We start from the raw sequence: 25,474 nt of genomic DNA on the forward strand, positions 1-25,474 counted from the left end.
GGTCCCAGCCTCCAGGGTAGAATGCTTTAGGGTGTCCTTGAGACAGGAAGCCCTGGCAGCCTCTGTTTGGGATGGACCTCCGCCAGATGTGGGGTGGCCCCTCAGCTGGCCATTCTGTTTGTTTTAAAGTAATGTGGGTCCAGGAAGCCCTGTGTGACTCAGAGAAAACTCAGAACGGGGTTTAGCCCTGCAGTCTCCCCACAGGTGAGGCTTCCTTTCTCCAAGGCACGGGTCCTGAAGCGAATGAGTCACTGCCTCTGTCTGACCCGTTTTCAGGGTCTCCCAACTCCCTCCCGCTCTAGGGTGTGACTCGGGGAGGAAGGTGAGGCAGGCTGATTCACAATAAGGGTCTAGTGGCTAACGGCTTTCTCCAAGAAACTCTGACCTGCGAGATGCAAGTCACTCGTCTGTGACTCCCCACGGTGAGCTCCACAGTGACCAACAGCAGTGACCCTACATTGTGGCCCTAAGGGGCTGGCAGCCAGAGTCCTGACTGCACCATCAGGTCACTGGCTCCCTGGCTCCAACCATGAGAACCAGGGCTTACAAAGCTGTTCTCTCTTCTCTCCCAACTCCAGTTCGCTTCCTCAGGGCTTTTTACTATCTGGCTCCTTTGGTTTCTGATCTAGTGGCTTTCTCAGCTCCTGTGCCGACAGCTTTAGTTGTACACCCCTCCTGCCTTTGAGGTGAGACTGAGCCTTGGTCCATTCATCTGTTGTCCTCCGCCATGTGTCCTGCATCTGCCATTTCCCCATGGCCCACTGTGTTGTGTGCCGGTGCCTGGCCTCATCTCTGCGCCGTGTGTGCCGTGCTATAAGTCCCAGCCCCTCTCTCCATCACTGCGACGCGGGCAGACCGATGCCGCCTTGTCATAGATGGGCTTGTACCGCAGGAATAGCAGCAGGCACGGGGTCATGACCAGCTCCTGCACATGCGTATGTGCACGTGTGTAAAGTTCCAAGGAGATATGTTTCCTGGAATTCCCTCGATAGCTTTGGGTATTTAAAGTATAAGAGCACAGTTGAAGCGACTACCAGAGAAAATGTGGCAGCATCGAGAGAACTTTGTTCTAAAGCTCTGACTTTTCCCTTTGGTGTTGAACAGCGTATTCGTGGAGCTTGTCCTAAGTGCAGTCATAGAGCATGTGCCGAGGCTCTGCACTGGGACTTTAGAAGTATGAGCCATGTGCTGGCAAAAACGACACAGGGTCTAATCTGAGAGGCAAATGGGAAATGGAGCTGGCAAGGAGAGGGGGAAGAGGAGGAGCCAGGGAGGAAGTGGAATGTGAGGAAAGATGAGGATGAAGAGGATGGAGGGGAGAACAGGGGTACAGCTGTGTGCTCACCACACAGGGGCAGGGGTCAGGAAGGTCGTCTGGTTTCATTTGGAGACCTTCAAAGACACTCAGGTGACACCCACAGAGCAGAACCTGAGTGCAGCAGAGGGAAGACACCATGCTGTCCAGGGTCCGCCCTGTCTCCCCAGTGCTGCCTCAGCCACATAGCCTGGGCTTCCTGTGCTGCCGAGCTGCCCTACGATGGCCTCCCTGCTGCCATGTGCTTGGATTCAAGCCACCACTCCCCCATGGGTGGGTCTCAGGGCCTGTTTTTCAGAGCAGCACATAGCTCACAGGAGACTGCACTGTGCATGGGTGGTGAACACACAGAGCTCCTTGCCGAAGGCAGTGCAGAGCCCATTGTCAGGTAGCTGCTTCTAGTCAGAGTCCAGTGACAGAGGGAACTGCCCACAGCTGCCCTTCTGCATGGGCACTTTTTGTAGGCAACCAGCTGCTTAGAAAGGTAAGGCTCTTACCCCATAGAGAAGCGAATAGACTGGAGTTGAAACAAGACCGCATCACAAGAAGGCACTGCTCATAGCTTTGGCTGAGAGCTTAGCCGTGGGGTCATCCAAGCAGAGTGGCCGCTCCTGATGTGGGTGCGTGCTGGCTTAGCCTGAGTGATTTGAAGGGGAAATTAGGACACAAAGAACCTTGGGCGGATCATTGGGCTCACAAGCCAAGGTCACTCTGGGCTGAGGGTGGAGTGGCAAGCCAGACAGTGGGCATCCAGACAGCTCTATAAGCTAGGATGGGGCTGCACCATTATTTAGGCCTAAAGGCAGAGCCGGGTCAGGATGGATGACCCAGGCGCTGAGGCTGACTGAACACTACATGGCACCACTTTCTCGGCAAACTACAGTGCTTCTCCATCTCATCCTTCACCTTCACCTTCTGCCCCATTTGTCTCCATCTCCCTGTCCAGCCCCAGGACCAGGTAAGAGCAGCTGCTTATCCTCGCCCTTCTCCCTCCGCAGGATGACATGCACAGGGTCATTGACAGGCAGCTGATGGACACGCACCTGAAGGAACAGAGCCGGCCTGCTGCTGCCTTCCCTAGGGGCCACGGCGTAGGGCGGGGGCAGGAACCCAGCACGGACGGCAAACGGCTCTTCTCCTTCTTCAGGAAAATTTAAGTGGGGAGGAGTCTGGCCATTGAGATGGGGGACTAGCAGCACCTGAAAAGGGTCCCCTTTAGCTGGAGCTGGGCAGCTACACTGCCCGCCCACCTGCCCTGGGGCCCAGTTAGCTCCAGAGAGCTCACTCCCTATGTCAGCGTAATGGAGGCTGAGAGGTAGGGCCTGCCCTGTCCTCTGAAGGCTGCCCACCCCCCCCACACAAGGGACAGGAATGAATCTTGTCCCCACTGCCCAAGCCAAGCCTCAGCCTGGGCTTGCCCAGGATCCTGTTAGTGAGCAGGGCTCAGCCACTTCCCATGCAGCCCACTGCTGGGCTCTGCCACCCAGGCCCAGCTGAGCACAGCCCACCCTAAAGGCTCTGCTGCCTCCTTGGTTTTGAACATGGGGAACAGATTGGGGCCTCCTGTGCATGCCTCAGGAGGCCTGAGCCTCCACTCCTGCTCCAGCCACTGGCCTGGAGTGCGGGGAGACACAGCCCTCACCCATGTGCATGCACCTCTGCTGGAGCCCCTGTACGGCAGGCGGCTCAGCCTACGGCTGTGAGGCCTAAGAACTGGGTGTACCCAAGCCCTGTTGAGGCCACCCTGCACCCCAGGGAAGGTCCTGTCTTCTGGCTGCCACCACTCCTCAGCTTCCTCCAGTGCAGTCCTTAGCCCTAGGGAGGCCTGGGCCAGGCTGCGTCCCATTGGCCCTGTAGGCTTTAGCCTTCCAGACTTTCCCCCATCACGGGATAGGACTGGGAGGGCACTTGTCTTCCACAGCTCCCTCCCACCTCAAATGCAACTTCTTGGCCAAGCCAAGCAAGTTCAGGCCACAAGAGTGGCCTTGGAGGGGCCTGGTTTTACCACCCTCACACTGAAGGCAGCGTGGGTGCCACAGGGTAGATGGGGCAAGGCTGCTGGGAGCCTCCAGATACTGCCCACCAGGTCTCTAAGGGACAAAGGCCTTCAGCCTGCTGCTTCTGCTCCTTCCGCAGCAGCCACCCCCATCTCTGCCGAGGCCCCAGCTCAAGGCTCTGTGGGGCCGGCCTGCACTGCTCTCCACTCACTGAGCCTCCTCCCTCGACAGGGACAAGCACAGCAGGGCTGAGCGACAGAATGTACTTACAGACATGTACATACCACAGTGCTGTAATTTTGTATGTAGCAATTGTGTAAATACACGTATGGATTTTATAATACACACATAAATCTATAAAGGCATATTTTTAGAAAAACAGCGCACCACTGCTTCTTTTGGAAATAGTCTGAATAAGAATAAAATGAGTTTCTACAGAGCCTCTGCCTCCGTTCCTGGTTGTCTGGAGGGTTGTTGGTGTGAGCGTGCTGTGCTCTGTGATGTGGCTGTTGGTGTAGAGGGCCAGGGCCAGCCCCAGAAGGGGCACTAGAGGTGGCAGTGTGCTCCCCACCCCTCTTCTCCAGCATGGCACAAGCATCCAGCTTCAAGAGCTCACGGCAAGCACAAGCTCCCGCTGCATCCTTCCGGTGTATGCAGAGTAAACACGGAGCTTCCCCTGGCGTCTTCCCACATGTGCTCTGGGCCCGGAGGGGAAACGCCACCCTGAGCCGTGGGTTCGTGGAGAACAGTGTCCCAGGGCCCTCCATGACACCCGTGCAGCACCTGAGGACAAGAGCTGACGACAGTGGGCAGAGCCAGGTACCCAGAGCACAGGGTAGGAGCGCAGACAGACCCTGGAAGGGAACTTGGCAGCTTGAACCTTTATTTTTAGTACTTTTTTTTTGTAAAAAGCAGAATTAGAAACTTTCAATACAGAAATAATCCTGGTGAACCGTTTAAAAGTCTTGTTTGACAGGAGTTTCACATCAGGCCCACCAGGACATCACCTGAGTCCCCCCACCCCCACCCTTAATCCCACCCCACCCCACCCCATCCCACTCATGCATCTAACACTGCAGGACAGGCACACTGTTGTCACCCAAAACCACCACCTGGGCCTTAACAGGCAGGTGCCAGAAGCCATGGAGGCTCCCAGTTTGGGCTGGATGCTCCAAGATCGCCCTCTTATTGCTTGAACTGGCAAACACTCCCATACTGGTTTCCCATGTGTTCAGAAGCATGTCACCTGCCCAGGAACAGAAGTCCTCGGTCAGCCAAGGCAGGCCTGGAAACAAGCCTCGCTCAGCTCCCAGCTCACGTGGGCCACATGGAGTCGCCTAATGCTTGGCCCTGAGGTGTCTTCCGCAGCCCCAAACCCAGCCCGATGCTCAGCTTTTGACGATTCGGACAATGGAGAGACAGGTGAGAAGAAAGCCCCAGTTTATTGATTGAAACCCCATCCACAGTGTTAACATGGAAAATCTGCAGTATTCTGTGATGATTGTCCAGTCAGGGCTGTGCCTGGAAATCGCCTAGGAAAGGAAGTCTAATAAAACACATTATGATGTCCAAATCAGTTCTTCCGAGTTACGTGATCCTTTAGGGGAAAGGGAACCAACCAAGTGTCCCGGGGAAGGGGGAAGTAATCAAATGCAGATTACTCTGCTGGGGGGGGGGTAGGTGAATACTGGCTGCCCCCATCCCACTGCCACTTCCCAGTGGCTAAGAAATCTTCCTACCACCTTCATAACTAAAAACAGATCTGTCAGTAATGCAAAAGCTACCTGTCCCAGCCTGGAAGTGTCTTCCCATAGCCCAGCAACCCCCTGGCTCTGCCATAGGTGCCTGGTGCTCCATTACAAACTGTCTCCAGCGGGAGGCTCTCGAGCACAGGGACGAGGGTGCAAAGCCTTCCTTTCCCACAGAAGGGAGAGAGCCTGGCCCTGCACTGAATAGAAGCCATCACCTTTTCTAAAAATACTGAGCCCAAAGTGGGACAGTCACAACGTTTGCTGTTGAGCCAATCACATCTCGGGGAAATAACTGCGAGGAACTTTGTTTGATTTGGCCTCATTGGCTGTATTTGTTAAGAGAATGCTCCCCCCTCCGCCTCGAAAGCTCCATCTCTACAGGTGTGCCACTACCTTTCTGCGGGAACTGAAACATGGTGGGTAAGTGAGAAGCCGCGGCTCCCCCTGGGTTTGTAGCAGAGGCATCTAGAAGGCAGAATGAGAAACCTGTTGTCCAAAAGGGCAGGACTGAGTTCCTCGTGGAACTGAAGGCCTAGGGCCTGTGTGGAGGCCAGGTTCCCAGAGCAGCTGTAGGTAGGAGCCATGTGGAGTGCACTCCATGGGCCAGGGATGGCCAAGGACTCAGCTAGGACACGAGGTTGGCTCCTCAGGAAGCTGCCGTCGAGATGGGTGTGGAGGGCTCGGGAGGGTCTGTTGCAGCAGGTTGGCGGAAGGAGCCAAAAGCCAGAGCAGGCTGAGGGTGTGCAGCTGGTTAATGCAATATACACTATGTACAAACTGGTTAATCGGTCCACTCAGCTGGCAGCGTCCTCACCAGGTCCAGGCGCCTCGGCAGGGAAAAGGGCACCGTGGGGAAGGGCAGGCTCGTCCAACACCTTCTTGGCACTCAAGGGGAAAGGGGAGGAAGTGCCGATGGCGCCTCCCGATACAAAAAACGTGGAGAGAATTCTTTAAATAACGGCACTAGACTGAGACTGTCCCCGAGAGCCGCCGAGGCCTCAGGCTGGGAGGTGCAGTGCAGTCTCTGCGGTGGGCGGGCGGGGCATTAGCAGCAGCGTTTCTTTCGTTTACTGTTTTTGGTGAGCTTCACCACATCGTTCTGTTGCTGCTGCTGCTGTTTGGCCAAGTTGTCTTTCTTTGCCCGTAGAACCAGCTCTGTGATGCAGTTGAACATCTGGAGAGACGACAGGGTAAGGCTGAACCCGTGGGCTAGCACAGACACCTCCCAGGCCATTCTATTTCTCTGTGAACTCCGTGTATGTCCTCAAAACCTGTGTGTGTGCGTGCGCTCCTGCTGCAGAGTGGTTTGCCATGGCTCTGGAGCCTGGCCTTAAACTCACAATCCTCCTCCTGCCTCGCCAGTGCTCAGGCTACAGGTGTGTACTGTGTGCCCTCAACACACAGGGGTTCTCACCCTTCCTAACACTGTGACCCCTGAAGACAGTTCCTCATGCTGCGGTGACCCCAACAATATCATTATTTTTTTTATGAGTACCCTATAGCTGTCTTCAGACACCAGAAGAGGGCATCGGATCCCATCACAGATGGTTGTGAGCCACCATGTGGTTGCTGGGAACTGAACTCGGGACCTCTGGAAGAGCAGCCAGTGTTCCTAACTGCTGAGCCATCTCTCCAGCCCCAACCATAACATTATTTCATTGCTACTCCATGACTGTAATTTTGCTACTGTTAGGAATCATAATGTAAATGTCTGATATGTGACCCTGTGCAAGGGGTCGTTCGATCCCTAAAGGGGCCACAACCCACAGGTTGAGAACTGCTGCTCTAGGCAGAAGTAGTGGGGTTAAAGGTTAAAAGCGTCGAAAGCCTGTAGTTGTCTTGGGAAGTCAAACTCTGCAGTCTTTTTTCCTGTGTGTGAGTTTGTTCATGAGTACGGTCCCCCATCAAAACCCGAGGCAGAGCCCCTCAAACTGGAGTCATGGGAGTTGTGCTGGACACAACTGGGCGCTAGGAACTGAACTCAGGTCCTCTGCAATCGGAGTGGTGCAATCAGTCACTGAGCCAGCTCGCCAGTCCTGTTTAATACATAGTTAGAAACGTTCACCTAGAACCTTCTGACAAGACAAAGGGACGCTGCTCTGCAGAGACAGAGGAAAACCACTGCCTGTCCACCTGTCACCATCCCCCTGCCGTGTGGCCAGACACTGCCTAAACCTTACCCTGACTACCCAGTGTCCTAGTGAGAGGAGCCACCAGGCCTCAGGCCCACTCTGCCCCACAGGCTGCATGTGCAGCAGTGAAGGAAACAAGCTAAGCTAGGAGCTCAGATACCCTTGGAACCAGAGGCGGTGACCCGGTGCTCACGAGCTGTTATGTGCCATTTGAGGAACAGGGATTGATCACAGCAGGGCATCTGCCCGGCACCTCTCTCCAGCTCCATGGTTTCTGATGCCCTCTTCTGGCTTCTCATGTGTACAGTGCACGCACGCCACCTACTTAGCACAGTGCACAGAATGCTCAGCACAACTCCGCTCACTCGCTCCTCACAACCTGGAAAACAGCTCTCTCTCCCCCTGTGTGCACATGAGCAATGAATTTCAAAGAGGTAGGTTGGCCGGCCTGGCTCTGAGGAGCCTGTGTTCACAATAGAGCAGGAAGGCAACTTCCCTAGCACCTCTAGGCTCCTCTCTAGGGCCAGTAAATGGGCCAAATGGGGCCTGTGGCCGAAGCGCTCGCTTTGCTCCCTCAGGATCATGGCTGCTTCCTGCAGCTACAAATGAGGAGCCTGCTGGGTAGAGGCTCTAACCAGAAACCCCAGGAAAGATGCCCTTTGGAGGACAGGGAAGCAAGCAACCGAGAGGGGCAGGGAAGAAGAGGTGGTAATGATGGGCTCAAGGAAGGGCCAATGGGAAGCAGCTGGGATAGAGACTTTGAGCGAGGCTTTGGGGAGGGAAAGGCCGGGCCTTGACTCCCCTCTCCCGGGTTATCCCCTAAGACTATTCATACTCAGTAAGAGGAACTTCCGTTTTCCTCCAAGAAAAATGGGATCCTACCCCAGAGGACAGCTGCCAGCCACCAGTGTGCACTGACTGACTGGTGGTCACTCGGGTGCCTGAGGCCTGCAGCGGGAGAAGCCCGAGGTGGGGCAGAGTCCATGGGTCCTCACCCGCCCTCTCCCCAGGCTCAGCAGAAGCTCACCTCTTCCACATTGACGTTCTCCTTGGCACTGGTCTCAAAGAGCTGGATCCCCATCTGCCCGGCAAATTTGTAGGCATCTTCTGTCTCTACCACCTTCCGCTCAGGGTCGTCATTCTTATTGCCCACTTTAAACAAAGCACAGTCAACTTCCTGCACGAACACCACACGCTGCTCTCCCACCCGCCCCACCCTCGGGCCCAGCTCACCTAATATTCGGCACACATCGTCACAGTTCTGGTTGATTTCATGAAGCCATCGCTTGACATTGACAAAGGACTCGGCACTAGTGACATCGTAAACCACAATGACCCCGTGGGTCCCCCGATAATACCTGCAGGGCCAAGATGTGCATCAGGGCTTTGGCCCAGGACAGAGCTGCTCCCCTGGGACCTGCCTGCTGCAGGATGGTGGCTGGGGAAGGTGTGGGTACCCAGGCCAGACCAAGCCCTGCACCTAGCCCTGACCACCAGCCGGAGCCAGGCCTGACCAGAAGGACAGGCTACTCCAGCAGCACTGGCTTCTCAGGCCTGTCCCTGGCAGCAGTGGTGGGGGCAGTAACAGTCTGAGGTGGACCAGGCCTGGAGTCACCCCACTGACTCAGGGCGCCATAAGCTGGAAACATCTTTCAAGTTCTCCTTTTATTTTTAGAATTCAGGCGGCTCCTGTGTCTGACATCATGTTATCACCATCCTTGTTTAAATGCTCCAACTTTCTTTCAAATCTCGGCAGTAAAATGCCATCCCAAGAGGCTGCACCTACATGAAGCCAGGGCAAAGTGCACCCCTTTCCCGGTGGGCAGTGACCCTGCTCCAGTGAGGAAGAGTGCGGAGGCGGCTACACAGGCCTCCAGCAGCTGGGGGAGGGGCTCAACTAACCCTGCAGACCAGCCAGGAGGTCTGGAAGGTAGGTGGCTGCCATCATCCCTCTCCAAACATCTGCTACCCACAAAGCCGGGCGCACCAACCCTGCAGCACAGGGCCTTGGGCCTCATAGTGCCCGAGGCCAAGCAACACCCTTGGCCCACTCTGCCCTCAGGACTGTCCTCTGAGCCTTGTCCCTAAAGCTACTCTTCTTGGCCACTAAGGCCTTAACCATGTAGAATACAAACTGAAGGCAGGGCGCCTCCTGTCCCGGGTTTCAAGATGCCTACACCAGGACCCATGGGCCCAGACTGGTAAAGGGAGCCCTGCTGCCCACTCTCCATAGTCAAGACATCTGAAAGATGTGGACTCCGGAGAGCATCCCTGCTGTGAGGAAGAGATCACAGATGCCACCCCAAGGCTGGGGACAGTTCAGAGACAGTGCGGGTGCTCTTCACTATCAGGACAAGTGTCCCTTTCTCCACGGCAATCTGGAGTCCCAGATGCAGGTGGCAGAACCAAGAGTGGCTGAGTGGGGCAGGTCACCACACTGTGTGCAGACTTGTTCCAAGTCCCACTGTCTCAGCTCAGGACCCCTAAACCAACCTGGCCCTGGTCCCACAGCAAACTACTGCCCTGAGCACTACCAGTTCAACAACATAGCTTGGTGGATGCCTCTGGTAGGAGACCCACATGGACAGACGCACGCTCCTGCCAGCGGAAGTACACACGGCAGAGCACCTCTGAACCCTTCCTCTGCTGAAGATGCCTGAAATGGCACCCCACTGCCTTAGCTCCTGCCACGCAGGAGAGCCTTGGCCGGGAAAGGCTAGCAGGACACCAGGGCCTCCAGGCCTCTGACCCAGGTGTTGTCCGTCCCTGCCTTACTCAGCTTTGCCCTAAGCCAGTGCAGGAGTCCATGCTTCTCTCCCAGCCACCCAAGGGCCAGAGAGCTCTCAGGAAAGGGCTCTCTCCACAGACGCCGGCTACAGTCACTTCCACTCCTCCACCTGCAGATCATTCAGCTACGTCAAGGGCCTCTCCTCCTCACCTGCCACTGCCATCAAGGGACGATTCCTCCATGGCCCTCTCTTCCTCACCCGCCACTGCCATCAAGGTGATGGTTTCTCCATGGCCCCTTTGGCAGGTCCTGAAGCGGCTTCAGAATGAGCCAAGCCTAAGACCCCAAGGCAGGGCTAACGTTGGTTTTCCCAACAGGACAGGACAGGGTCCTGAACCATGGCACTCATGCCCACTACAGCGCAGACAGTATGATAAACACCAGTCTAACCTGCTCGGCTGAGTAGCCTGTGCTGCCCTAATACATGAACCCCCACATTCACACCCTCAGAGGATAACCAGGGCCCACAGTGGCTACCTGTATTCCATGCTGACAGAAGGGGGAACATTCCACTGAGCTTTGGAACTGTTTATACAGACAGGCCAGGGATGTGTCCACAGAGGCCAACCAACCCTGCACCCGCTGTGGAGCCCAGCTCTCAGAAGCACCTTTAGCTGTGAGAAACGGCCCGTGCCGTTAATCCCAGCAGAAGCTTAAGAGCACCCGGGGCTACACAGTGAGGCCTGCCTCGCACACACTGGACATGCCCTATCTGTGCAAAGGAGTTACCGCACAGAGAACACAGACAGACACAAGTGACCCATGAAAAGGCCAGACGCAGAGACCAGGACTCGAGCCTCAGCAGATCCTCAGCTGAAGCCTCTGGCCGCTGGGCAGTGTGCCCAAGGACACACGGCGGAACAAACGTTTAAGTCCCCCACACCTATGATCTTCCAGGTCCCCATAGTCTTTAAAGAGTCAAGATGGGTGCCCAGGGACTGCACAAAACGAACCAATGACAAGCCAGTGTTAGTGGCTCACTGGGCACCGGGGAAGGGCTCATCACTAACCCAGGGAGACAATACTGCTGCTCTAGCCACTTGAAGACAAAGGAACTGCCAGCAGGTAGGACTGAGTGAGTGCCCATGGCTGTACACAGTCTATGCCATAACGGATACCAGGCCAGGTGCTCCGCCACCCACCGAGGCCTCACCTCCCCACACCCGTGACATTCCCACCGCACTATTTCCATTCAGCGATGTCACTCAACTTCACAAAAACATCCAAGGCACTCACGTAGAGGTGATGGTGCGGAAGCGCTCCTGCCCTGCAGTGTCCCAGATCTGCAGCTTCACCTTCTCCCCGTTGATCTCCACAGTCCGGATCTTGAAATCCACTCCGATTGTGGTGATGTAGCTGCCTGTATGCAAGCAGCCCGTTACTCAGAGCCCTCGGTCCCCCAAGCCCCAGCCTACCCCATCCCACTGTCTGTGCCCCATCCAGTCAAGGCCCTAAGGAGAGTCCTGAACCAAGAAAGCTCACCTGCTCTAACAGCCACAGTGCCAGTGAGACAGGACATGGTGGCAGAGTAAGACCCAGAACAATACGCTCCCAGTGACATTAAAATGTCAAGTGACTGAGGAGATGGAGGGCCTTTACTGAAGGGCAGGGTAGGGACAGGTAGGCTGTGACCTGAGAATGGAACACACCTATTCATCATTCATCCTGGGTTTCTCTTTTTATTGGGGGTGGAGGATAACTTTCAAAATTGATTAACAGGTTCCAACACTGCACTTTCTGGAGGGGGACAAGAGCAAAATACCCATGGCCAGTTTGGAGTGTGTGAGGCTAAGCCCAGGTGAGGGGGGTAAGGAGTCAGGGCCGGTCCTCCAGGCTGTCGTGGACCGCTGAGAACATCTACTGGGTCGTATGTGTAATAAAGTGGGGTGATGGCTTTTCACAGGAAAGAAAACTTTGGAACGACTCTCACGACATCTGTGTAGAAGACATCTGTGTGGAAGCTACTGTTCCCACCCAATACTTGTCACACACTCCCTGCCGTGATAACGGACTGACCCTCTGAAACTCAAGCAAATCCCAATTAAATGATTTTGTTTATAAGAGTTATGGTGGTCATGGTGTCTCTTCACAGCAGTCAGTGATTATGACACACGGCGTGTCCCCTCATTTACCATGTCAGGTCCCCTTTGCCCTCAGCCTCAGTCAAATAAATACGTTTTTTTTGTTTTGTTTTTTTTTTCGGAGCTGGGGACCGAACCCAGGGCCTTGCGCTTGCTAGGCAAGCGCTCTACCACTGAGCTAAATCCCCAACCCCATAAATACGTTTTTTTAAAAAGCAACTTGGCAGCACCAGGTAAAGTTTAGACACCCTAGCCTTTATGACCTAGTCACCTCACTTCTATGTGTACAAGAAGAAACGATGTATCCAGCACTGCTTCTTTGAAGCAACCAGAAACCACATCACCAAGGTGGTGGCTTGTGAAGTGACAGTGCATCTAGACATAAGCAACTTCCTTGTCATTACAGAATCAAGGGAGGCTGGGTATGGTGGCATACACCTTCAATCCCACTACACAGGAGGCAGAGTCTCTGAGTTCAAGGCCAACCTGGTCTACATAGCAAGTTCCAGGCCAAGCCAGAGATGTATAGGAAGGGAGATTCCGCCTGAAAACCGAACAGGTTGGAGGTCTGTGGATAGCAAGGATGAAGCACGTTTCCTGACAAAGACAAGATTTCTGAACAGCTGGTGGGGTCAGGAAAAAGAAACAGAGAGACAGAAAGACACACACACACACACACACACACACACACCACCTCCACCCCCAAACAGAGGCCCCAGAGCAACAGGAGTCGGGGAGGGACAAGTGTCATTTTTACAGTATGGACGTATTCCTACTAGATCTGTACTATCCAGTATATCTAGTGGGACTTTAAAGTCCTAAATGTGGACACAAAGGCACCCTGGGTAGGGGAGTGGGGACCAGCAGAGAGGGGCTCTTTGTGAAGAGTTGGACTGGGCAGAACACAGAGGTTTCTTTTCTGAGCCCCAGAGCCCACTTTCCCTCATCCAACAGCCAGAATGACCGTCTCTGGAACCAGACAGAAGCAGATGGGTTCTGGAACACCATAGGGGATTCTAAAACCAAACACCCCAGCAGTACCCAGCGTGGACTCACCTGAGAAGGTGTTGTCTGCAAATCGTAACAGCAAGCTGCTCTTGCCCACACCTGCAACAAGACCACATGGGGATGAGCGGGGAGGGCCTCCTCCTACAGCCTTCCCTAGAAGCCTGATGAGGCCAGGACCCTTCTCAAGGGCAGCCTGTCTCCTCTCCCCGCACGCTAACAGCATCTTCCTGCCACTCAATCACTGCTGACCTTGCCCTCCGTCCTCATGTAAGACAAGATGCTCTCAAATCCTCTGGGGGAGATGACAGAGGGACTCATGCCCAGGCCCTGTTCTGAGGGCTGCCTGGAGGAAGACACCAGACAGCAGACACAAGAGGAAGGTCAACCAAAGCAGACCAGTCCAAGCGTGTCCTCGGCAAGGTCCTAGGACACTTCAGGACACTTCAGTTTGCAAGGGAATGGAAAGGCGGAGAGAGCCCTCCATGTCATCAGGGATACTCTGTAGGTGGAGAAACTAAGGCTCACACGACCAGAGCCCCTGCTAAGTCAGTGTGGCTGAGTGAGTGAGGCGGGGACTCCACTGGACAAACTTGGCTACCACCCCATGAGTGCCTGGGCTTCGGAACCTGCCAATGGAGCTCCCGGCTTCCCCGTGACATCCACACAGTGGCTCTGGTTGGCCAGAGCACCTACCAGCCTCCTGTCTTCCAGCCTCCACCACCCCAAAGTGGCTACATCAGGCAAGCTCGGAATGAAGGGCAGCGCACACTCACGTCTGTGCGGTGGCTCGGAGCGTGCGCCACACAGCCCCAGTCAGGCTTGAATTCACTGTAATGGAGGACGACCTGAATCCTACTCTTCTGCCTCTACCTCCCAAATACTGGGGTCACAGGTATGGTGGGGATGGAGCCCAGGGCTTCATGCGTTGAAGCTAACACTACCAACCGAACTACAATCCTAGCCTCTAATGGGGACACTTGCAGCCCCTTGAGTAGAAATGCAAATGACTTCAGTTTCTTTGAAAAGTAATTTTGCAATACCGAGAAAACTTGAAAAACCCCAGACTCTGACCTAATATCCTCACGTCTGTGAAACTGCTACACAAGAACAAACACAATGTATCCAGCAATGAAGCATGACTTAAAACAAAGCAGCCAAAAGCCATGTAACCTCCTATGCACAGGAGCAAAAGTGACCTGTCCCATGGCTCCTGTCCACATTTCTTCCACCCTATGTCCAACAGAAATGCCTTCAAAGGTACCAAGTCACCCGAGGACCCCATAAACTCTGTCATCAAATCAAAACTTAAGCATACGTGCCTATTATGAGAGAAACCCAGAGCCTGACTCCAGTTCTCAAAGATGGCTGTTCCACCCCTGGCCCTCAAGTAGCGGAGGCTGCGAACCACTCCTGCACACGGGGCTGTACGGTTGTGTTTCTAACCCGACCGTGAAGAACGGGTACAGCTGAGCCCTACTTCCCAAGGAGGCCCTGGGGAGGACGCCCTGCTGCCGAGCACCTGTAGCTCAGCCCTCTGCTTACAGCGCTTGCTTCGTACCACTTCCTCATTGTTCCGCCATGAGGCTTCCTGCTAAGCCCAAAGACAGCCGGGCTCCTGCACTGATCCACACCGTGTTCTGCCTGATACTGACACCCCATGGGCCCTGTGGTGCCTCTGCTTCCTCCTGGAGCCTTCTAAGTCCAGCTTACTCAGCTAAAAGCTCATTCTAGCCACTGAGCAGTGAGTGAGTGCTGTAGGTCCGAGACCTCCCTTCCCTCACCCTATGCATTCATTCAGAGCCATGAGCTGAGCCCAGCACTTAATAGCTACCAACTAAACCCCTCTCCACAGGCCGACAGTCTCAGTGACAGCCATGCTACGCCATGTTATTACAGCAGCGTCACCAATGAAGCAGCTCTCAAACTTCAGGGGCAGGAGACAGCAGAATCCTTTCCCCCACTTAGACAGGGTTTGGCTGGCCTGGAACTCTCAATGTAGACCAAACTGGCTTCAGACTCTCAAAGCCACTTGCTTGTGCTGGAATTCAATATGCGCAATACCACATCTGGCCGCCGCCGCTGCCACCACCTCCACCACCACCACCACCACCATCATCACCACCATCACCGCCACCATCATCATCATCTACCACCATCACCACTACCACCATCACCACTACCACCATCACCACTACCACCATCACCACTACCACCATCACCACCACCATCACCACCATCACCACTGCCACCACCATCACTAACAATATCACCACCACCATCACCACCACCATCATCATCACCACCACCATCACCACTGCCACCACCATCACTAACAATATCACCACTGCCACCACCATCACTAACAATATCACCACTGCCACCACCATCACTAACAATATCACCACCACCATCACCACCACCATCATCATCACCACCACCATCACCACTGCCACCACCATCACTAACAATATCACCACCACCATCATCACCACCACCATCATCACCACCACCATCATCACCATCATCAATTATCCAAATCTCCCGTATCTGTAGTAGACAGGGGAGAGAGAGGTACCATCTGCAGTGACAGCAAGGACTTGAAATCCTTGGCTGCAGAAAAACCACTAGTCACAACATGGTCTGCCGCCATGGACTTGATACAAACCTCCAACTCTGCTCTTCCTGAGAGGAACAGAAACCAAGACCTGCCACCTCCCAAATATTCCAGCTGCTGTCGACCCTACAGATGCGCCCAGGGCCGATCTCCAGCACAGCAACACTTTCTTCTAGCCACCGAGCTCTAAGGTCTGCTATCCTGCAAGGGACACAGGCCCCAGGGACTTGATGCCTCTTGGCAGGAAGGGATGCCACTGCTTACCATCAACACACACACACACACACACACACACACACACACACACACACACACACACACACACACACACTCACACAGAGAGACAGACAGACACACAGAAAGACAGACACACACACACTCACACCCCGCGTGCTGCTATGGACCTTCCGCAGCTCTGCCCCACTGCTTTCCTCTGAGGCAACAGATCTAGCCAGCCTGCTGTAAACTCAAGTAAAGTGATATCAACTTTAATTCTGCCTCAGTGGCCACATTCTCCTGTACCTGCAGACAGACCACGCCCACCTCCCAGCTCCCGTCTACTCATGGGTTAAGAGAGGGATTTTACCTAGTCTAAAGGCACACCAGCCTCAGGCTGTGAGAATGAGGGTAACTGGCATCCGTGGGTACAAACCAAAAGCCAATGCGGGGCAGCTGAGAGGATAAAGAAGATGCCCATGCCCAGGGAACACATTCCAGAAGTGTGTACAATGTGGCTGAGTGAGTGAGACGGAAAGCCGCCAGGGTCCAGTGAGGCCCAGTGCCTGCAGCCCAACACGGCCTGCTCTTGGGGTTAGCACACATGTGCACAGCTGCAGGGGCTGTGTGACTCTAGGCAGAGAAGGCTTCTCCTCTGAGCCTTGGTTTCCTTATCTGACAAACCACAGAGACCAGGGGTGAGAATCAGATAACACAGTGTCTGAGAATCAGTTGACACACCTTCAGAAGCACACTCAAGGGGCCAAGGCAGCCAGGCAGTGACATCCCGCTCCCTGCTCCCCTGGCTACCATCTCCGGGTTCCTAAATGCTCAGCTTCATGTGTAAGCTCAATGGCAGGAGAAATCCAACAGCACAGTGTCCCCCTCTTCTCTGTAACCCAGGCCTACATGCTCACGCTGACCCTTGGAGCCAGACCTTACAGACACTGACCACCGAGTCCTCTCCCACACCCGACTTCTGAGCAGAAACCATCACTAGCCCTGCAAGGTGCACCATAAGAAAGCAGGCCCTGGGTTGAACAAAAGAGAGAAAGCCGGCAAGCTACAACTTCCTGCTGAGTTTAGCCTTTCACGTTTTGGATATTAAAACTGGCCATGTCTTGGGGAGGGATAAAGACCTCTGACCACAGCGGGCTGACTTTAGCTCCGAAAGGAGAGAGATCACCGTAATGTCAGCAAATCCTCAGAGCCCAGAGAAACCCCATTAGCTGGGTCCAAGTTCAAATCTACATGGCTTGCCTGGTTTCCTTTCATTCAAACCACAACGGGTCAGTCTTCCACTGTTTCAACTCCACTCCCAGCCGTAGCTACTATTCTACCTCCTCGGTGAGGCCACCGAGGACACCTCCCCTCCGCCCCCCAGCAACCCCTGAGACTTCAGCCATCTCCCACCGGAACCAAACCACGAGGCACATCCCAACCCAGCTTCTCCCATGAGACCAAAATCCACTTACCATTTACTTCCATGACCTATCTATGACAGTGTCACCCAACAAGCCTACATCCTGAGTCTCAGGGGACTCCCTGCTCTAGTTCCTTAACAATCCACAGGCATTACCACCAAGTTGGCTGTCTCAAGTCCCATGACCCACACTCAAGTCTAATCTATAAACTTAGCTGCTCCCCAGCCTCCTTCTAAATATCACATCATCCTGGCACCTCAGCTAAGCGCCCACAAACATCCTGGGCCGGCCTCTCTGAACTCACCGTCACCTCACAGACCTGGTCACCTGCCACACTCCAAACACCTCTAAAATGCTTCATCCTTGGCCAGAAACCAGTGTGACTGACCAAATGCGCTTAAGCACTGGGTACCAGAAACTGTTCTACAAATCAGAGATGGATCAGTACTGAGAGAGAGAGAGAGAGAGAGAGAGAGAGAGAGAGAGAGTGTATCTGTGTGTGTGTGTGTGTGCACAAAGCACTTAAAATATCGGATGAAGCACCCAGGTAAGATAACAGCAAACACTGTCCACCCACTGTGTGCCAAGCACATAGTGATGTGTGTGCTCACTGGCTGCTAACATCAGTTCTGTCAGGCAAATCTACTACTCCATTCTACAGATGAGAACTGAACCATGCAGAGACTTAGTGACGATTCTGCAGGAATGTGCTTATGGCCGTACCTGCCGCACCTCATCCAAGCCCACGGCAACCCGGAGAGACAAGTCCTGGAAATACCCATTTCACAGAAGGCTGAGTCTTCACAGGGAGACTCACGCTGACACCACCAACAGTTAGTTACTTGGAGGTTACTTTACACCGGGCCAGGCGCTAAGCACTTTCCCTACTTTAGCTCACCGAATACTCAACACCGCTCAGCTTAACAAGTCCCCACTTCTCAGATGCAGGAACTGAGGCTCAGAAAGGCGACGCAACTTGCCCAAGGTCACAGAGTGAAAAAGCTTGCCTTCCCGGGACTCGAACCCGGGTCTCTCCAACTCCAGCGATCGCGCGACTTGACCAAGGTCACACGTGAGGCAGGAGCAAGCGCCGGGGCGTGCAGCCCGCGCGCTCCGCGCCCCAACCCGCCGAGGAGCAGCCGGGCCCCTCGCTGCGGCCCCTGGGGCCTGCGGCCGCCTAGCTCCGCGCCTCCCGCCCCGCGCGGCCGCGCCCTCCTCGCCCGCCCGCCCGCCCGCCCCGCGGCCCCGCGGGCCGCGCCCGGCAGGGGCCCGCACCGCCTCCGGCCCCTGCGGCCCTCACCGCTGTCGCCGATGATGAGCAGCTTGAAGAGGTGGTCGTAGTCCCGGGCCATGGCGGGCGGGGGCGGCGCGCGCGCGCGGGCGGGCGGGGTCGGTACTGGCCTCGCGATCCGCAGCTCCCTCCCGGCTGCTCCGGCAGCGGCGGATCCACTTCCCGAACAAACAGCCGGAACTGACAGAAACACCTCCCTCCGCTCCCCCCACCTCCTCCTCCTCCTCCTCAGCAGCCGCCGCCGGTGCCGCCGCCACCCTCCTTCCCGCCCCGCCCCACTACTGCGCAGGCGCGGCGGCTGGACCCGCCTCTGCGCAGCCGCAGTCCCGGTCGGCCGCGCCCTCTCCGCGCACGCGCAGTGAGCACGCTCCCCGGACGAGGTCCGAACGAGCGAGCGAGTGTGGACGCCACGGCCCTCGGGAGAACCGAGCCGTTTAGCAGGCCTGATGGAAGAGAGGCGATGGCCGGCTGCGGGACTGAGGTCTGGAGGTCAGCACTGGGCGGAACTCGCCTCCGAGCACCACGACTCCAGGCGCCCGACCTCCTGGCGGAACGGGTAGCGGTTCCGGATTCGGATCCGTGGGGTGCACCCTGGTCGCCTGCGCCTCCTCTCCTTCTGCCTCAGTTTCCCGGGGCGCCGTTCCGCCGTACGCAGCGCGGAGTCAGCCCCAGGTTTTTCCAGTACGAGCGGAAGCTCACCTGCCGGTCCCCGTGCGCTGCCACTGCCACGCTCCCTGCAAGTTTGCAGGGATTGCCCCATCCCTGTGTTTTTGGCTTTTTCCAGACAAGTTCTCAAGTCGCCCAGGATGGCCCTTGACTCTCCGAGTAGCCGAGGATAACCATAAACTTCTGATCCTACCTGTACCTCCTGAGTCCCGTTTTATGTGGTGCTGAGACTCGAACCCAGGGTTTCGCAGATGCTAGGCAGGCGCCCTGCGAGCCGAGCTCCACCCACCCAGCCTCCTCGTCACTGCTTCCTACTACCTTCCAGAGCTTTCCAGTCAAGCACCTGTTGGGATACTGCTGCTTCCTAATCCTTCCCCATAAGAAACAGTGTTGGTGTTTAAAACAAAACAAACAAACAAAAAAATACAGATGGTTACAGAATTCAAAGTTGACATTAGTTTTCCTCTAGAACCAGACCCCGTAGTAACCCCATTAAAGTTTCTTGGACAGTCGTGAAACACTTACTAGTTGAATGGATACGTGCTTTCCCATAAACTTCTAGGAGTATCTAAGCACACATGTGCCTCGTGCGTGCGTTCACACCGCCATCAATCATTTAACCGCCTCACCACGTGGTGCTCCGGCTGATGGTTGTACTATTATTCCTTCACGACTCTGCTGCTCTGGTAGATTTATGCGGTTCATAATTTTCTTGTTATTCAGGGAATTGCAAGCAAAGTCCTTGAACGGCACACAGAGTGTCCGATGTAGGCCTTGAGCTCTTTTTGCCTGGTGATGTCATAAACACGAGCCTAGATTCCTAAGGTACTGGCTGAAAAGAGACCCTGTGTTCTAGATTGGAAACTCCTGGGTCGGGCAGGTTCATGCCATTCCTTTGATTGGCAGTTTGATGGTCCAGCAGTTAAGAGCACTGGCTGATCCTCCAGAGGAACCTGGCTAAACCCTCAGCCCCCACACGGTGCCTGACAAGAGTCTGTAACTCCAGTCTCAGAACTGATGCCATCCTCCGGCCTTGGCTGACACTTCAGACATGTGGCGTATAGACACACACTCAGACTAACATGCGCATACATCAAATAAAAACCTCAAAACATTTTAGAGGAGACAGCAAGAAGCCTTAAGGTTAGGGTAGACGTCAGATAAGCACTCCAAGTCTTCCTGGCCCAGGAAGTATCCTGTCAGATCATCTTCATGTTTGCTCCAAGGTTGAAAAGGTGGCATTTTCAAGGGCAACTATGAAATCCACCCCTGAGAAGCTTTCGGGCAGTCTTAGAGCCTGTTTCTTCAGAATACTGTAAACGTGTGTGCGGTCAGTCACAGTGACCAATGTGAGTCCTTGTGCAAGGACTCGTTCATCTCTGAGCCGTTTCCTATAGGGGACTTCCAGGATTCACAGCTGTGGGACACTCTAGGGAGTGAAACAGAGTCCGCCCTAGGAAGATGAGATTCCCAGTTCTGCCCCGAACCCACTGGGCATTTTATTCTGTAACTATTTAATGGTGTCTTACCATTTACTATGCCCCATGTCATAGAGGATGGTGAACTTTCTCCTTCCAAGAATGTACAGACTCAACAGAGCTCGGACACACTCATGATGCAATACAGCAGATAGAATGGCTGTCAGATACCCTGCCTAGACCTCAGAGGACCCGGACTGCCTCTGTTGGCAAGAGGGAAGGAGGAGAGCCCGTCATGAAGATTTCATGGCGACACCAGAAGAGAGGTGCGTTTGGAATGTCGGTTGTCTAAAGAGACAGCAGCTGTCACACCCTGCGAAAATCCTCAATTTTGGCTTGGAGGGGGAATTCCCTGAGGCCAGGGTATGCTTCTGGAATCCCAAAGTGAGTCTCCCAGCACATGCTGTGAAAATGCCATCTAACGTCCATCCGGCAGAGCTCTTTCCAAAAAGCACCTGTGCCGTGTGCCGAGTATGAACTGACGCAGGCCGACCAGGATGGCCCGCAGATGGGGGCCTTGTCCCCACGTCCTGAGGTACAGCTTTTCCTTCCTACCTCAGAGCTAAACTAGGGAGATCCCAAGCAGAAGAGCAGTAACGGGATGCTGTGTAGCAGACTCAGGGCAGGAGCACGCTGCATACGGCTGCCGAACGTCAACGGGTGACCAGGGACGGGGCTGATACAAAGACAGACAGACAAACAGTGACAGCCAGACGAAGCTGCTTTTTCAGCATCACCTGGCAGCTGGATCCAGGCAACAAACTCAATCCGTTGACTCATTCATTCAATAAATACGGGTGTGCTTACTAGATGCACCCAGAAGCCGAACACCACCCACAGCTTCTTCAGAGTTGGGGAGCAAGACAGTAATCCCTTCGACAGTGGGGCTGGAGAGCTGTCTCCATAGTGTAAGAGGGTCGGTCCCCAACACCCACATCGCCACTACCAGACGCCCTCTCCATGCAAACCACCCATGTACGCTAAACAATCTTTTTTTTTTTTTAAATATTTTATTTATTTATTATATATGAGTACACTGTAGCTGTCTTCAGACACACCAGAAGAGGGCTAAATCTCAATCTACAGATTTTAAATGGTTGCTGGGATTTGAACTCAGGACCTAAAAAGCCCAAAACTTTTTAAATTAAAAAAAAAAACAAAAAAAAAAAAAAAAAAAAAAACCCCCACCATTCTCGGGGCCTACTTCATGCCTGGCTCTGCTTTGGCTGTCAGAGACTTAGCGGTTAGCAAAATTCAAAAACCTATCTTCACGGTGCTTGGGAGCACAGGTCCCAGGGATGTCAGGAGAAGGATGGCATCTAAGAGCCTGGGAGCCAAGGATCCTTGGGGTGGCCTCTGCTCCTCAACCTTGGCAGTGAACAAAAAGCAGGTGGAAGGCAGGGAACAACCAGGTCTCCTCAGAAGCCCAGAAGGAGGGATGGGAAGTAAGGCGAGAAAGGGGGCGGGGCTGAGGCCTTGGGGAAGGGTGGCACCGCGAAGTCGGCAGTGCTGGGTTTAGGTCAGCACTGGAGGGACCTACGGTATCCGGGTAAATCCAGGAGCCAGAGGCTATTGTCATGCAAGAAAGTGGAAGTAAAACCCGGCCAAGCTCTGTGTGGCTCTACAGGAGCTGTGTGCATGCATGGCAGGCCCTCACCAGATGGGCTACATCACCAAGCTTCCTGGTTTTTTAAATTAATTTATTTAATGTATGTGAGTACACTGTCGCTGTCTTCAGACACACCAGAAGAGGGCATCGGATCCCATTACAGATGGTTGTGAGCCACCCTGTGGTTGCTGGGAATTGAACTCAGGACCTCTGGAAGAGCAGTCAGTGCTCTTAACCGCTGAGCCATCTCTCCAGCTCAGCTCTCTATATGGTTTTTCAAGACAGGGTTTCTCTGTGTAGTCTTGGCTGTCCTGGAACTCACTTTAGACAAGACTGGCCTCAACCTGATCCACCTGCCTCTGGGATTAAAGTCGCGTTCCACCCTTGACTCTGTTATGCTCTGAATGAGTGCTTCTATTAAATGTTTTCTAGCACGTACTTCTGTTGTGATTTCTAGAAAGCAAGCATCCACAGGTAGGGTACACACAAGCAAGCATTCTCTGAAGTCCTGGATAATTTTGACGTGTAAGTGGGACCGGAGGCCAAGTGTTTGAGATGATGTGTCAGATGCTGCTATCCCCACCTCCCTTTGGGGTGGGGATCTTAAGTGGTGGGAATAAGGCACTGCTCTGAGAGACGTCCATGTGTGGGTCGATTCTGTCCCATCTTAGGAGAAACCGCATCCGAAAGGCACTAGACAGGGTCAGGGGGGCACATGCAATTAGGTCTCACCCAGAAATCCTACTGACTGCTTCTCAGACCAACTCCATCCCTCCTTGAGGGAGGAAGGCCCCTCCCCCAACAGAACTGGGGGTGGGGGCTCAGAACCATCCACGGAAGCAAGCGGTCCTGCCTCTTCTGCAAAGGGGAACCCAATCCCTCCACAGAGTCCCATGCGAACCCCGATGCTTCTTTTATTAAAAACATTTTCCCGGGGACTGGAGAGATGGCTCAGAGGTTAAGTGGCCAATTCTTCTTCCAGAGGACCCACATAGGAGCTCACAACTGTAACTCCAGTTCCAGGGGACCTGGCACCTGCAGGTAGGGGAAGCGTCATCAGTGCACACAAAAAAAAAACCAGTGCACTTGCACTTTAAAATCACTTTCCGGATTATTTTTATTGACTACACTGGGGTTTGGTGACCAAACATACAGGTTCCTCCCCCCCTAATTCTGCCAGCTATATGAATAACCTTAGGGGCCTCCTTCCCATTTGCACCTCGTGTTGTGATATATATATATGGGGGGGGGGATATGGTCTAGGGAGGTGTGGGGGAAGGATGCTGAGGCATCCTTCCTCCTGAGGGACAAGTCACACAATGGTATAGAATAGTTTATTCAGGGCATGGGAAGGGAGTTGAGAGGGTAGTAGAGACAGAAAAAAGAGGGGGAAAGAGGAGAGAGGCGGGGGGGGGGAGAAGAGGAGTAGAAGCCATGAGCTTGGGGAGAAGGGGGGAGGGGAATGAGGGCAGAGAGGGAAGCAGGAGCAAGGGACAGAGGGACAGAGCAGGAGCAAGAAGGCAAGAGAGAGAAGAGGGGGCGAGCAGAGGTAACCGGGAGAGAACCTAGACAAAATGCTAACACCTGGGCTCTACCCTTCCTAAGGACAGAGTTCTGTGCCATAGGGAGTGACTGGTGGCCAGCCCCTTCCTTCCTGCCCTGTACTGGCAAAGGCAGCCATCATCATCTGAATCCTGTCTTCCAGATCTTTTTTTTTTTTTTTTTTTTTTTTCTGTCTTCCAGATCTTAAGGTGACAACAGCCCTTCAAACTGAAGTCACACCTGTTAGAGCGTTAAGCCCACCTTGCGTTCCACCTTGCACAGTGACTGGCTGTCCTTGTCGGTGTTCTGTTGCTGGGAAGAGACACAGGACCAAGGCAACGCTTATAAAAGCGAGCATTTCATTTGGGGCTTGCTCACAACTTCCGAGGTCCAGTTCATTGTCATGGTGGGGAGCACGGTGCACAAAGGCAGACATGGCGCTGCAAAAGCTGAGAGCTCTACGTTCAGATCTGCAGGAGAAAAGACCCTAGGCTTGGCTTGGCTCCCCGAAACCTTACAACTCACCCCCAGTGATACACTTCCTCCAGCAAGGCCATACCTCCTAATCCTTGCAAAAACTGCCACTCCGTGGTGACCGAACATTCAAATCTATGAGTCTGTGGCTCCATTCTCATTCAAACCTCCTTCCCTGAGTCGCTCATTCACACTGTCCACATAGGGAGCACCTCCTGTGCACCCAGCTTTATGCAGGGAGCACCATTACCTCCTTCCCTGAGTCACTCATTCACACTATCCACATAGGGAGCACCTCCTGTGCACCCAGCTTTATGCAGGGAGCACCATTGCCATCTGATGCAGAGGCCACGCCTGTTACAGAGCTGGGTCTCAAGCAGGGCAGGGAGGGTTCGAATCTGACTACAAAGTGCCTTGTGCCTCTCGTGCGCCGAACATAGGGCGTTTCCTTCAGTGTACCTTAAAAGTAGTCCTTTAGGGCTGGAGAGATGGCTCAGCGGTTTAGAGCACGGAGGTCCTGAGTTCAAATCCCAGCACCCACATGGTGTCTCACAACCATCTGTAATGAGATTTGATGCCCTCTTCTGGTGTCTGAAGACAGCTACAGTGTACTCATATATAACAAATACATATTAAAAAAGAAAAACTAGTTCTTTAGATAAGGCCCTGGTCCTATCCATGCAGACTGACCCCAGGCCTGAGGTGGGGAGGCCTGTGGCACTGTAGAAAGTTAAAACTTGGGGGTTCGAGAAAGCAATCGTCAGTGTGTCCGCCACCTGAGCGTCAGGGCCCCAGGTGTGGCCAGCCAGTTGGTCTGAATCAAAGAACTCCAGGTTCAGTGACTGGACCCAGGTTCTGTCTCAGAAAATAAGATGGAGAGAAATCCAGGAAGATACTGACTGTGTGTAGGCTCGCACACACACCGGTACTTGTACATAGACAAATACATACAAAAATCCACAACGAAAATTCCATTTTGCTGGATTTTTTTCTTTTCTTTTTTTTCTTTTTTTTTTTTTTTTTTGGGGGGGCTTTGTTTTGCTTAAAATATCAGAGGCAGGTGGATCTCTGTGAGTTCAAGGCCCAGC

At 54.0% G+C, this 25,474-nt stretch overlaps 2 protein-coding genes across 8 annotated transcripts in view; one reads left to right on the top strand and one right to left on the bottom strand.

The window, feature by feature from the left end:
- Window positions 1-3,751, top strand: part of Bicdl1 (BICD family like cargo adaptor 1) — an 86,030-nt gene extending 82,279 nt beyond the window's left edge. For 4 of the 6 annotated variants that reach the window (XM_032887077.1, XM_032887074.1, XM_032887075.1 and 1 more), the window contains one exon: window positions 2,314-3,751. In XM_032887077.1, coding sequence (XP_032742968.1) covers window positions 2,314-2,472 — 159 coding nt within the window. In that variant the 3' untranslated portion in view covers window positions 2,473-3,751. Of the gene's footprint in view, window positions 1-578; window positions 687-2,313 lie in introns of all 6 variants that reach the window. The other 2 variants (XR_004386041.1, XM_032887076.1) reach the window with 2 other exon arrangements.
- A 427-nt stretch (window positions 3,752-4,178) lies between these two features.
- On the bottom strand, window positions 4,179-18,873 carry Rab35 (RAB35, member RAS oncogene family). Of its 2 annotated transcripts, XM_032887079.1 has the most exons (6): window positions 18,627-18,873; window positions 13,121-13,171; window positions 11,220-11,343; window positions 8,429-8,553; window positions 8,223-8,347; window positions 4,179-6,237 (listed from the first exon to the last, which is right to left on the bottom strand). In XM_032887079.1, the coding sequence occupies exons 1-6, from the start codon at window positions 18,676-18,678 to the stop codon at window positions 6,109-6,111; spliced, it is 606 nt and encodes a 201-aa protein (XP_032742970.1). In that variant the 5' UTR covers window positions 18,679-18,873; the 3' UTR covers window positions 4,179-6,108. The 2 variants fall into 2 exon arrangements, with proteins under 2 accessions (XP_032742970.1, XP_032742971.1); XM_032887080.1 differs by lacking the exon at window positions 8,223-8,347 and having other exon boundaries at window positions 6,131-6,237; window positions 18,627-18,839.
- Between the last annotated feature and the right edge of the window lie 6,601 nt (window positions 18,874-25,474).

Source organism: Rattus rattus, chromosome 16 (assembly GCF_011064425.1).
Source record: "Rattus rattus isolate New Zealand chromosome 16, Rrattus_CSIRO_v1, whole genome shotgun sequence".
In the NCBI taxonomy this organism is placed as follows: domain Eukaryota; kingdom Metazoa; phylum Chordata; class Mammalia; order Rodentia; family Muridae; genus Rattus; species Rattus rattus.